Genomic DNA, 12,395 nt, shown 5'->3' with positions numbered 1-12,395 from the left:
GTGTAGAGGTGGGATTGGGGTTAACAAGTCCTCGAGGTGATTCTGAGGCTTCCCCAAGTATGACGACCACTGCTCTAGAATGCAAACTCCATGAAGACAGGAGTTTTGTTGGCTTAATCACTGCTAAATCCCCAGTGCTGGAACAATGTCCAGAATATTTCAGATACTCTATCCATTTACAGGCGCTCCATAAATATTTTTAAACTGAGTCCAAATGAAACAGGAGAGGAAAGAAACCAAGGTTCAGAGAGCCTGGGATTTATATTTGCACAGACTGATGACAGTTTCTAATTTGTAGTAAATGTTATGAGCTGGACACGGTCTTGCATTACCCTTGCATTCCTAGCACTTAGCCAGGTGACCAGCTCATCCTCATTGGCTCTGGGTAACACCCTATCTATGGAAGGCACAAAGGTCTCTCAGATCCAAATCTAAGCTCACACCACAACTACCAACTGGTGTCTAAGACAGGGTCATCCTTCCACCTTCCTGAGATGGGTCAAACTGTAGCAAATACCAAGCCCCTGGTCATAATGTAATTTGCCTGTTTAACTGTTTGCCCATCTCCCTCACCCGAGGGTACACCCCACTGTAACAGGGACTTTGCTCTGATCCTCGGCTAGGGCAACGGAGCCAGAAGCCCAGCAGGCACTCAATAAATACCTGCTGAATGAATGGCCAACCCCAAGCTGGGTGGGACGCAATAAATACCAATGCCCTTCTGTGCTACCTCCACGCTAAAATCAGCAGGTTCTCAAACGGCTCGTCAGCAGGGCACGGGGAAGCCTCAGTGAAGGACCAGGATATCAAAGCAGTTATCAGCGAATTCCAGAGACGCGCCCCTCCTCCCCACCCCAGTTCCCACAGCAGCCGTTTTTGCTCAGCCGTGACCACTGCGATTCACTACCCCTGCCTCACACACCGCCCTGGTGCCAGCTCCCTGGCAAGAGTCACTTCACTCCAGAAATTCCAAAGAAGGGCTTGCCTCTGATAAGACCAGGGGAAAAAGAATTTATTGGTTTATTTATACAGTGAGTGCCCCAAGGTGGTTTGCAAACTCTGATGTCAACGTGGCTCAAGTGAACCCTGGTTCAGCAGGAAGAAACTTGAATTGGAAAGGAGGTGACAATGGTTCTTGTTCCTCTACCAAGGTAAAGAAGGGTAAACTCGCCTAACTAGTCCCAGCTCCCATGTGAAAATCTGGTGTGTAGCAGGCACTGGGTAAGACCCGCCTTTCCTCTCCCCACAACCCTCGGGGGGTAGGTAAGCCCTCCTCTTACCTGTGCTTTACACAGTTGAGAAGGGATTTGTTCAAGGTGACCTACTACCTGGAAATGACAGAGGCAGGACTTGACTTGATAGTGTCTGGAGATCCTTATGGAGACCTTATCCACTGCAGGGAACTGTGCGATATGTCAAACCAGCATTGCGCTGGAGCCACACAAACATTTTCCTCCGTAATGAAAAAGGTATATATACTAACAGGTGTGTTATCTCCATAGCTAAAAAGCTCCCTTTTCCTTTGCTCTCCTCCCCTCTTCCCTTCCTCTCTCCAAATGCACTGAAAAGGTTGCAGTGGTGCAAAGAGTAAGGCTCTGTAATCAGACAGACCTAGATTCAGATTCCAGCTCTGTCCCTTTCTACCTGTGCAACCTTGAATTTGTCCCTTGGCCATTCTTAACCTCAGTTTCTCCATTAAGTCAGAAAAATACTATGTGCAAAAGACTGTGCTTGGCACACGCCAGGTACTAGATAAAGATGACTAAATATAACCATTATCATTGCGATCGCCAGGGACCAGTTATGATACAAATGTACGTGGAAGAAATTCCTGGACTACACAGTGCCATGCTCACAAAGCCCTAACTATCCAAGAAAAACCACGACAGATGCAGGATCAGAAGGCTGTCCCAGGGTCATCTCATCCTAACAGCCACCTGATGCCCGGATCTTGATATTTTATCCTCTCTAGTCAGGCACCAGTCAGTGGATCCTAAGGGCAGCCCAGAGACAAACCCAACAAGTAACTGCCACTGGGTGAGGAGGAAGCCAGCTTGGGGACACCCGGGCTACCATCAAACCGGGCCCGGCAACAGCAGGCAGCCGGCTGGGGAAAGTCAGCAGCTGCCGCTGGCCTGGTGTCTTGGCTGCCAGAGAGTGATGAATGGAGCAGGGGAAGAAAAAAAGCCAACAAAGGTGTCCCTAATCTTGATGCAGCTTCATTTTGTTTTTTTTCCTGGCCGACCATTGAAGGAGAACTTAAGCCTCGGTCCTTTTTCTTTGGCAGACATTTGAAACTGAAAGATCCCGTTTCTTTGCAGTGGTGAGATGTCATGGGTAGAAGCACTGAAGAAGCGAGGGGGCGGGGGTGGTGGTGCAGGGATGTAACCCATTGCACTAGTCCTTTCTCCCCGCCCCTGCTCTCTTCTCCACCCCCTCTCCCTGGTCCAGCATCTTTATAGAATTTTCTATGTTCTTCCCACACAGCAACAGTGAACGCCCCCACCACCCCCTGCCCCGGCCCCGTTATTTTGGCAGCAGCTTTGCTGCTCAGGAGCCAGAGGCTTAATGGCCCGCTGGTGAAGGTTAAATAACAAAACGCCACTGTATCCAGTTTCTGAGTTTTCTCTTCTTTTATCTCAGTCTGAAACAGGGATCCAGGGCAGCTGAGAAGCTTGTCAGCAGCAGCAACCAGAGCCTCTAGCTGTTCCACCTAAGGGTGTGTGGCTGGCGGGCTGGACCCTCTGTGCTGGGAGAGGCAGGGCATGTATTTTTCACCCAGACTCAGCCCCTATCCAGCCCTCTGCCCTATCCAAGCGGAAGGAGAAGGAGATGCTACCCAGGCCATTTCCCCAAGGGAAGGGGGCTTCTCTTATCCTGGGCCCCTCACTGAGCTGGGGGCAGATCGTCATCGCCTAAAGGCAGATGTGGCTGGAGAGAGAGCTCCAGGCACGCTCAGCATGGACAGGCGAGTGCTGTGAAGTTGGCACCCCTGCAGATGCTGCCAAAATCTGACCAAGGCTTCTGCAGCAGCAGGCCGGCCACCTTCCAACTCCCACTTATTCTAGCCTCGTCTCTCCTTCTGTGCACCTGAGCTTAGCGTTCCAACCTTCCCAGTAACTAAGGCAACCTGACTCTCCTCTCTTCAAAAGGGCGGTGTTGCAAGGCTCCCCGGGCTCCCAGGGGAGTGGGGAATCAGGTCAGTTTGTCAAGGCCAAAAGCAGGAGGGGCAATAACAGGAAAGAGCTGTCTTAGTGGCTACTAAATCCCTGGCTGTTGGGAGCATTTACCCAAGCAATTTGGGAATGGCTTTGAACTCTACACACTGACTGCATCCTTCAGAGTTTCCCTGCCTCCGTCTCTGTTCTCTCCCTCCCTCCCAGAGCTCTGGTTGGCTGGCAGCTCCCAGAGGGTAGCCTTTGTGCCCGCTGGCGTCCCAAGCCACCATGTGGATTTCACTGGGTTTTCTGATCAAGCCTCCTTGCCAGCATCTTTCCCTGAGATCCACAGCAGGCTGGCCTCATTTTAGGAGTGAATGGTAACCTTCCAGCCCAGTTTGTCGACAGGGCATCTGGAGTTCTAAAATGACTACAATGAGGAGGCCATGGCAACCCCTCCAGTATTCCTGCCTGGAAAAATCCCCATGGACAGAGGAGCCTGGCAGGCTACAGCCCATGGGGTGGCAAAGAGTCAGACACGACTGAGCGACTAAGCACAGCACAATCCAAGTGTGGATTCAGGAGTTCAACCACCTGGGCCCCAATCCTGGGTGCATCCCCTAGTGGTGGTGACCTTGAGCAAATACAAATTCATAACCTTTCTAAGTCTCTGTTTCCTTATCTGAAGATGGAGTGACCAACACTATTTACCTTATATGGTTGGCAAAAGGATTAAATGAGATCATAATATAAAACACTTTGCGTGCAGCCCAGGGTACATATTAACATTTATTATTATTCATCTGTGGGTTCTAAAGCCTCTTACTTCTTCCTGTTAGCTAGACTAGTGCCTTTTAACCTTATTTCTTTCTTAATGAATGACATAAGATACTCCCATGCACTGCAGATGCCCACGAGACGTGTAGATCATAAATTCAGGCCTTGGAAAGAGAAGAAAAGCCCTCTCATAATTGTAAAGGCCCAAACTAAAGGTATTAGTGGATCATTAAGAGCAGAAGCATGGAGAATAGAGGCTTTGGGTAAATTCCCTGGCAGGCTGGTTATAATTCCCGCTTAAGAAAGCATGTCAGAATGTAAACTGGTGGAAAGTGACATTAGTCAGACAATAACCTTAAATCTATTTAAATTGATTATAAAAATAGTAGTGCACTTGCAATTGCTGTACTTTGCTCGACACATAACACATTCCTATGACACAACTCACACATGATTGTGACGCTATGAAAGAAACTTGCTGGTCATCAGCATAGCCAAAAAGGATTACAGAGGATAAACCACAAGCATAAAATACTCTCAAATTATTACAGTGAATGAGAAGAAACTGGGTCTGGTTTTCAAGGAAAAGTTTACATAAGAGAAAGAAGAAAGTAGACCTTTTCCTGGTAGCTCAGTTGGTAAAGAATCCGCCTGCAATGCAGGAGACCCGGGTTCAACTCCTGGGTCGGGAAGATCCCCTGGAAAAGGGGTATGCTACCTACTCCAGTATTCTTGGGCTTCCCTTGTGGCTCAGCTGGTAAAGAATCCGCCCGCAATGCAGGAGACCTGGGTTCGATCCCTGGGTTGGAAAGATCCCCTGGAGAAGGGAAAGGCTACCCACTCCAGTATTCTGGCCTGGAGAATTCCATGGGCTGTGTAGTCCATGGGGTCACAAAGAGTTGGATGCGACTTTCACTTTTCACCAGAGACTCAGGTTGACATTTGCTGTGCAACCTGGGGCAAGACACTGGTTTCAGTTTCATCAAGTGAAATGAGAGGGCTAGACATGGCCAGAAAGGTCCATACCAGTTGCAAACTGCTACAGAGCTGGAGGCTATTGATATTTCTCCCAGCAATCTTGATTCCAGGTTGTGCTTCATCCAGCCCAGCATTTTGCATGATGTATTCTGCATATAAGTTAAATAAACAAGGTAACAATATACAGCGTTGATGTACTCCTTTCCCAATTTGGAACCTCAGATACACAGATGACACCACCCTTAAGGCAGAAAACAAAGAGGAACTAAAGAGTCTCTGGATGAAAGTGAAAGAGGAGAGTGAAAAAGTTGACTTAAAACTCAACATTCAGAAAACGAAGATCATGGCACCTGGTCCCATCACTTCATGTCAAATAGATGGGGCAACAATGGAAACAGTGAGAGACTTTATTTCGGGTGGCTCCAAAATCACTGCAGATGGTGATTGCAGCCATGAAATTAAATGATGCTTACTCCTTGGAAGAAAAGCTATGACCAACCTAGACAGCATTTTAAAAAGTAGAGACATTACTTTACCAACAAAGGCCCATCTAGTCAAAGCTATGGTTTTTCCAGTAGTCATGTATGGATGTGAGAGTTGGACTATAAAGAAAGCTGATCACTGAAGAATTGATGCTTTTGAACTGTTGGTGTTGGAGAAGACCCTTGAGAGTCTCTTGGACTGCAAGGACCAGTCCATCTTAAAAGAGATCAGTCCTGGGTGTTCATTGGAAGGACTGATGTTGAAGCTGAAACTCAATACTTTGGCCACCTAATGCAAAGAGCTGACTCATTTGAAAAGACCCTGATGCTGGGAAAGATTGAAGGTGGGAGGAGGGGATGACAGAGGATGAGATGGTTAGGTGGCATCACCAACTCGATGGACATGGGTTTAGGTGGACTCCAGGAGTTGGTAATGGACAGGGAAGCCTGGCGTGCTGTGGTTCATGGGGTCGCAAAGAGTCAGACATGACTGAATGACTGAACTGAACAGAACTGGATGGAGACTTGGTCTCCATTTGACTTAAGTATTTTCTAGGTGAAAGTGTTAGTCGCTTAGTCAGTCCGACTCTTTGTGACCTCACTGACTGGGCTCCACTGTCCATGGGATTTCCCAGGCAAGAATATTGGAGTGTATTGCCTACCCTGGAAGATCCTGCATTGCAGGCAGATTCTTTACTGACCTCCTTGTAAAAGCTAAAAGATTTGACATTCCCAAGAGTCTACTGTTATATGAGGCTCTGTGATAGTTTCCCTGCCCAATTTAACTTATTTCATGCTCAAAATGCCTCTTGACAGCTGATGTATATCATCCCATCCTAAAGAAGACAAAACTGAGGCTCAGAGAGAATACATAACTTGCCAAGGTCACTCAGGTAATAAGCAGCAGATCAAAGATGTCAGGATTCAAAGACTCTTTCCATTTTCTTTTGTTTTTTATCTATTTGTTTATTTTTGGTCCCGCCATGTGGCTTGTAGGACCTTAGTTCCCCAACCAGGGATTGAACCCACAACCCCTGCAGTGGATGTGCAGAATCTTAACCACTGGACCACTAGGGAAGTCCCCTCTTCCCATTTTCTACACTGCTCTCTGAATAACTGTGGCCTGGCCACACCAGAATGGCACCAGGTAAGTGAAATCATGCCTGTCCGGGCTCCATTCCCCAAGGCTGAATTCCTTAGGCAGTAGAGCAGAGGTTTTTGATTCTGCAAGGGATTCCAGGCAGCTGAGTGGTCAGAAATGTGGGTTCTGAGTCGACACGCCTCACAATCACATCTCAGCTCCTCAGAAGCTGAGTGGTTTTCTCCGAACTTAGGCCCCCTAAGCCTCGAGGTTTCTCAGGTAGATAATCTACTCCCAGGGTTGTTAGGGGGATTAAAAGAAATCCTCCATGTAAAGTGCTCAGCAGACTGCCCGAATACAGTCAGTGCTCAATCATTAGGTCTCAGCTAAACAGGAGGGCATACAGGTAGTGATGAGCAGTTTCTAAGCTAATCCATGGCAGGGGTTATGAATCTGGGGTCGGTGAACCCCCTGAAATGATGTGCCAAAAGCCCTGTTCATGCTTTTCTTCGAGAAACGTCCTTAACCTCTGTTGGAAGCTTCTAAGGGTTTGTGACCAGAAGGAGATTAAGATCTTTTGCCTGCTGTAAAGCCCAACATCTTAAACTATGAATTGTTCCTGTAATAACAGGGTTGGCAAAAATTCCTCTGCATATCATGAGAGAAGTTGCTGGGTTCTCTCAACAAGGCCTGCCAGCCACGTGGGCCTCCAGCACTGCTCACACAGACACAGAAACTGTTCCCACAGAGCTCCCAGGTGAAGAGAGTCTGAACACAGTCCCCTCCTCCCCCCCACACACACCAAGGAGCGGGAATTAGGCTTCAGGAACCTTCTCTGGCAGGGCCAGTTCCAACAATCCATTCTTCCTCAGAGAACAATCAGTGCATTTGTTGTTGCATACCACTAAGTTAAATATACCCGGAGTGCTGGCCCTTGACTGGAAGCTTCCAGAAGAATCTGGGGTTATTCTGCTGAAGGAGTACTGCTCCATGGCCAGATCCACAGCACCTGATTCCCCATGGACTTGGCACCTTCTAAGACCAGCCCTACCTCGGGAGGAGCCCGCAGAGCTTGGCGGAGCCTTTGGCCCAGTCGGCAGGGCCCCGAGCTGCCCACTGGCCCCTCTCTGGTTGTTGGGACAACCGTCCTCAGGAATTTCGGCCTCCCAGTCTTCCCCTGGGTGAGAAGGGGAGAGAGTTGGCAAGGCTGGATGCCTGGCTGCTCTTCCAACCCCCTGGTGAAAGGGGAAGCTGAAAACTGGATTCCCTACCCCCAGCAGCCTCCATGGCGGACACACACAAAACAGCTCAGGCCCGGAGGGAAGAATGTGCCAAGACATTCTTCAGGGTTGGTAACCCGAGACGCTATTTTGTTCTCGGTGGCTAAGAAATCACTTTTCTAACTGAAGGACCATTTGACTTACTTCTTTTAAATTCAGGGGAATGGGCAGGCATATCTCCTTGATTCAGATAAGAAAAAGAAAAAGACAAATGCATGCACACACAGACATACAGACACACACCCAGCAGAATCTTTTTTCTTTTATGTGATATTTTGTTTCATAGCATTAACCAGCTGCAGAGATATAACCACCCTGGCAGAATTACCCCCCACCCCCACCAAACCCCACCACCCCAAAGAAGTCTGGCTCTTTTTTAGCTTTGCTCATTTTTTTCCTCCTCCTTACAGCTCCCTCACCTTCCTGCCTACCGCCCTCCTCCCAATTCTACCATGGAATCACAGGGGATAAGGTAAGGCCAAAGCGGAGTCCATGAGATCATATTTGAGAACTGGCAGGGGGCCTCAGAGACCATCTCATCAACTTTTATCTCTCACCAAAGGAGCGCTTGCACCTCAGAGAGGTCAGATTTGCCTGAGGCCACACAGATAGAGTGAGGTCGAACTCTCTTCTGGGGTGTGCGGCAGGGAATTCCAGGGAGGCAGAGGTGGATGCCCTCTGTTCAGCTGTTTCCCCAAATATTCAAAGTTGGCTCACTGCAAGAGTGAGCTCAGAAACCCTCAGCGTCCCAAGATCAGGGGCCCCAGCCCAGGCCGGTGCAGGTGGGCTGACCGGAGATACAAAGGCACAGGGTAAAACCAGTGAACAGCAAGGCGGAGAAAGTGAGCAGTTCCTTAAGCGCCAGTTATCTTTTTAATTCCTCTCCATTGCTTGCCAATCTGCCTAAAAACACAGGCTGCGGAGGCCTGTTGCTGGAGCCGTGGACTGGCCACAGGAGTGAGTTCAAACAGAAAGGCACCTTTTCCCCCCTTCCACTGTACTTTTTAAAGGTTCCTTTCTCTTTGGAGCAATAGATATTGCTAGTTTCCCATTTGCAAAAGTGGCTAAAAAAAATTCAGATTGGGTTGATTCAGTGTCAAGTATTAAGTCAGCAATAACACAGGTGATACAGCAAAAAAGGTGGTCTACATAATACTGAAATTCGGGAAATTATGCCGTAGCCAAGTCAGTTTTCCATGGAAGCTATACTGCTTGCCCTCTTCCAAGGGTAATGAATGACCGCTCCTTAAGCAGATTTCTGCAGCTGTGTTATCCTCTCAGTGCCCCAGAGAAGTTCCCAGATTCAGGATCTGGGGTGAGTTAGCAATGCCCTCTACACTCAACTGCTGACAGCACACTGGGCCCCGTAGCTGCTGGGACCTAAAATGGGGGAGGACACACAAACTTGAACTTGTGTCTGTTTTAGGCGAGGACAAGGGACTGTGGAGGCTAGAACTTCAGAGCAGGCAGAGAATTTGGCAAAAGGTAGAGTGGTGAGAAGATCAAAATCCCCAAGCACATCCTACCTCCGGATCTCAAAGTTTGTCTCATGTTTGAAAATGGGAGCTGGGCCCTGACCTTCCATATCCCTTCCACTTTCAAGAGTTCCACTATCACCCTTGCCCTTCCAAGCAAATCATTTGTCTGACAAACAGGCAAACTGAGGCTCAGAAGTTAAAGCAGCTTGCCCGTGGGACCTGAGCTCTTCAGCATTAAAAATGTCTCTTTCGGATTAAATTGATGAGACGTTCAGCATAGTACTGAACTCAGAGAGGACACCCAGTCCATGTTGAATGAATGAATCAAAGTGCTCACAGAAACTATGAGCAATCTCAGCTCACATTTTCTTTCTTGCTTTTTCTTTTTCTCAACTCTCATCTTGATTACACACCCCATCCTAGACTTCTGGAACCTCCATTCCCACCCCAGCCAAACAATTTAGCTTCATTGCTTTACAAGCACCTGACACCCAAGGTCACAATTACCAGGTGAAAACTCCGCATTCCTGGGACACTGACCACAGAGATGACAGCAAAGGACAACCAGCGGTCCCAGAGGGTGGTCCTTCCCCCTCCCCACCCCCCAGGATATTCATGGAGAGAGGGTGCTGTGTGCAAAAAAATTGCCAAGCAGCCAAAACCAGGAGAAAGTCTGGATGCTTAAGAGCCACACCAGCCATCTCACACGCCACCTGCCTCAGCAAAAAAAAAAAAAAAAAAAAAAAAAATCCGGTGCTCCAACCGGCGTGGTGCCCACCAAGGTCAGGACGCGCTGGTGCAGCACTGAGGAACCCCCGTCCCCAGAGGAGAGGATGGCGGGGAGGAGAAGAGGCGATGGGCAGGGCTTTGCGGCGGCCTCTCACCTCCATCTACATCCTAACAGCTTCCAAGTTGCCGTGAGATTCCTGGGGAACCAGTCTCCCCGATCAGCCCTCCCCCGCTCCTTCCTCTCCTTCCCACTGTCGGCCTCCCGGCCTCCAGAACGCTGCTGCGCCCGTCTCTCCGAGCCTGGGAGGCACCTGTCAAAATTCACACCCTGGGCTGCCTTCCCCGGGACACAGTGTCCTTCCTCCAGCAGCCTCCCGCTGAGTCCTGGGTGCCTACCATCCCCTCCAAACCAGATGCTTTCCCATCCCCCCTCCCCCCCCCCCCCGCTGGGGAAAGCCTCCCCGGGAAGCCCCAGCATCACTCGGCTAGATCGCTCCCCCAGCCCCCGCAGGACCTAACTAAGGGGGAGGGGAGCGGCGGGAGGCGGGGCTAGAGCTTAAGGTCAAAACTCCCGGCAGGTGCCGACGGGGGGCTGAGTCCCCCTCAGAGGACAGCGCGGGGTGAGGGGGTAGCCTGGGCCAACTCACCGGCCGACCCCTCCTCCCAGCTGCCCGCCCGGCGGGAGCCGGCGGTCCGGAAGGGCACGGGGGTGGGGGGCACACGGAAGACAGCGCAAGAGGCCCGCAGAGCTCCCAGGGTCGCCGCCCCGTCCCGGCTTGTGGCCCCCGGGGCAGGAGCGGGATGAGGGTGCACGCGGAATCCTACCTGTCCCGCGGGTCGATCCAGCTGGTGGTGCGGCTCGTGTGGTCTATGTAGTAGACCTTGCCGTCGAAGTCGCGCGCCTCCTCCCAGCCCTCCGGCAGGGGCAGCTCCGGCCGGGGCATCGTCTCGAGCGCGGCCCGCGCTCCCCCATGCAGCTCCCGGCCGCCACGGGGGCCCCCCGGCTCAGCGGCTCCGGCCGGTTTCTCTCGGCTCGGGCGGCCGCCGAGGCACCATGGTCGCGGTGGTGGGGAGGGAAGGTGGCGCCCGCGGGCTGGGGGCCCCTAGTGAGGGCCGGCCGGGGTGGCGGCGCTGTCCATGCGGCCCTGCGGCCCCGGCCCGGCGCCTCCCGCTCCTCCGGCCGCCGGCCTCTCACGCTGCCATGTGCGCCCGCAGCGGCGCGGTGCGGGCCCGGGTGCGCGCCCGGCCGGCGGGGCAGAGCGAGCCGAGCGCAGCTGCCGCCTGTCCTCCTCCGCGGCGCGCGGCGCCCTGCAGCCTCCACACCGCCGCCGCCGCCGCCTCTCGCTCCCCCGAGCCGGGTGCTGTCCCCGCTCTCCCTCCGCCGTTCAGCGCTCGCTTGGTTTGCGACTCCTGCCTGCGCCAGGTGCGGCTCGGGCTGTGCAGGTAACCGCGCTGCCCCGGAAACTGGAGGCGGAGCGCCGGGCGCCAGGGTTCCCGCGTCCCCTCCCCGCGCCCAGCGCCGCGAGGGCGGGTCCTAGGGCCCGAGACGCGCCCCCTCGTGGGACAGTCCCAACTGCCGGCCGCCCCTTCGCGGCTCCTGCCGGGAGGAATGGGAGCCCGCCCTTCACCTGGGTCCCGGACCCAGGCTGGAGCCCCGGGAGGCGCGAGCAAGCCCCGCTCTGCCTCGGCTTCCCGGCGCTCCAGGCTGTCTCCACCCAGAGCGGCCGAGTTCTTGGCACAGGTGTCCCCAATCTTATAACTCCCGGCTTCTCTCTTGTAGAATCAGGAGTCAGGCAAGAAGTGGTTAAATGGAAACATTCTTGCAAATAGGGGAACATAAGTTTTCCAGGATCTCTGATCCCTTCCCCCAACACACACACCATCTGTCTCCCTCTTATTCTATTCTTTCCGCGCGTTGTTTCACCCATCCCCCCACCCCTCGTACTTGCAAGTGTAACTGGCTCTTCCCCGGGTCCCTAAAGTGAAGAGTGCTAGGCATCCATCTCCTGCCCTCAGCCCCCAAGGACCTCCAGTGGGTGTCGAGGTGGCCCTTTGTAATAGTTATGATGTTGTTGTTCATTAAATTGAATATGTAACCTGTTCCAGGCAGCTTCACCTGTCCTCTTCGAGATATTAATTGATCTGTCATGGCTTTGGGGGGATAGGGGTTATGAAAAAGAAGGAAGCAAACAAAGCAAAATTCCATGTTTAAAAAATGAGAACTTTTAAAAATCAATATTTCTTGAGAAATCAAAAATTTGTGATTATTTAATTACAGTTAATCAGCTGTCTGTGTCTCCTGAATGTCTTTAACTTTTTTTTTTTTTTTTGCCCTGGATGTATAGCAGGGAGCTGGACTGCAGGGATGAAGCCCAGCCTGCTGTATCCTTTGTCTGAGTCCCACAGCCTCCCAGAGGAGCCAGTGTCCTGTG

General features: G+C 51.6%; 1 protein-coding gene across 1 annotated transcript in view; it reads right to left on the bottom strand.

Moving 5' to 3' along the window:
- WWC1 (WW and C2 domain containing 1) overlaps nucleotides 1–11,429 on the bottom strand; it is a 156,192-nt gene extending 144,763 nt beyond the window's left edge. Inside the window, exon 1 of the mRNA XM_027970481.2 lies at nucleotides 10,789–11,429. Within this exon, the coding sequence (XP_027826282.2) occupies nucleotides 10,789–10,907 (119 nt within the window). The 5' untranslated portion in view covers nucleotides 10,908–11,429. The remainder of the gene's footprint in view (nucleotides 1–10,788) is intronic.
- Nucleotides 11,430–12,395: the final 966 nt, after the last annotated feature.

Source organism: Ovis aries, chromosome 5, assembly GCF_016772045.2.
Source record: "Ovis aries strain OAR_USU_Benz2616 breed Rambouillet chromosome 5, ARS-UI_Ramb_v3.0, whole genome shotgun sequence".
Lineage (NCBI taxonomy): Eukaryota > Metazoa > Chordata > Mammalia > Artiodactyla > Bovidae > Ovis > Ovis aries.
The sequence above is the reverse complement of the archived record's forward strand: the minus strand, read 5'-3'. Positions and strand labels throughout refer to the sequence as shown.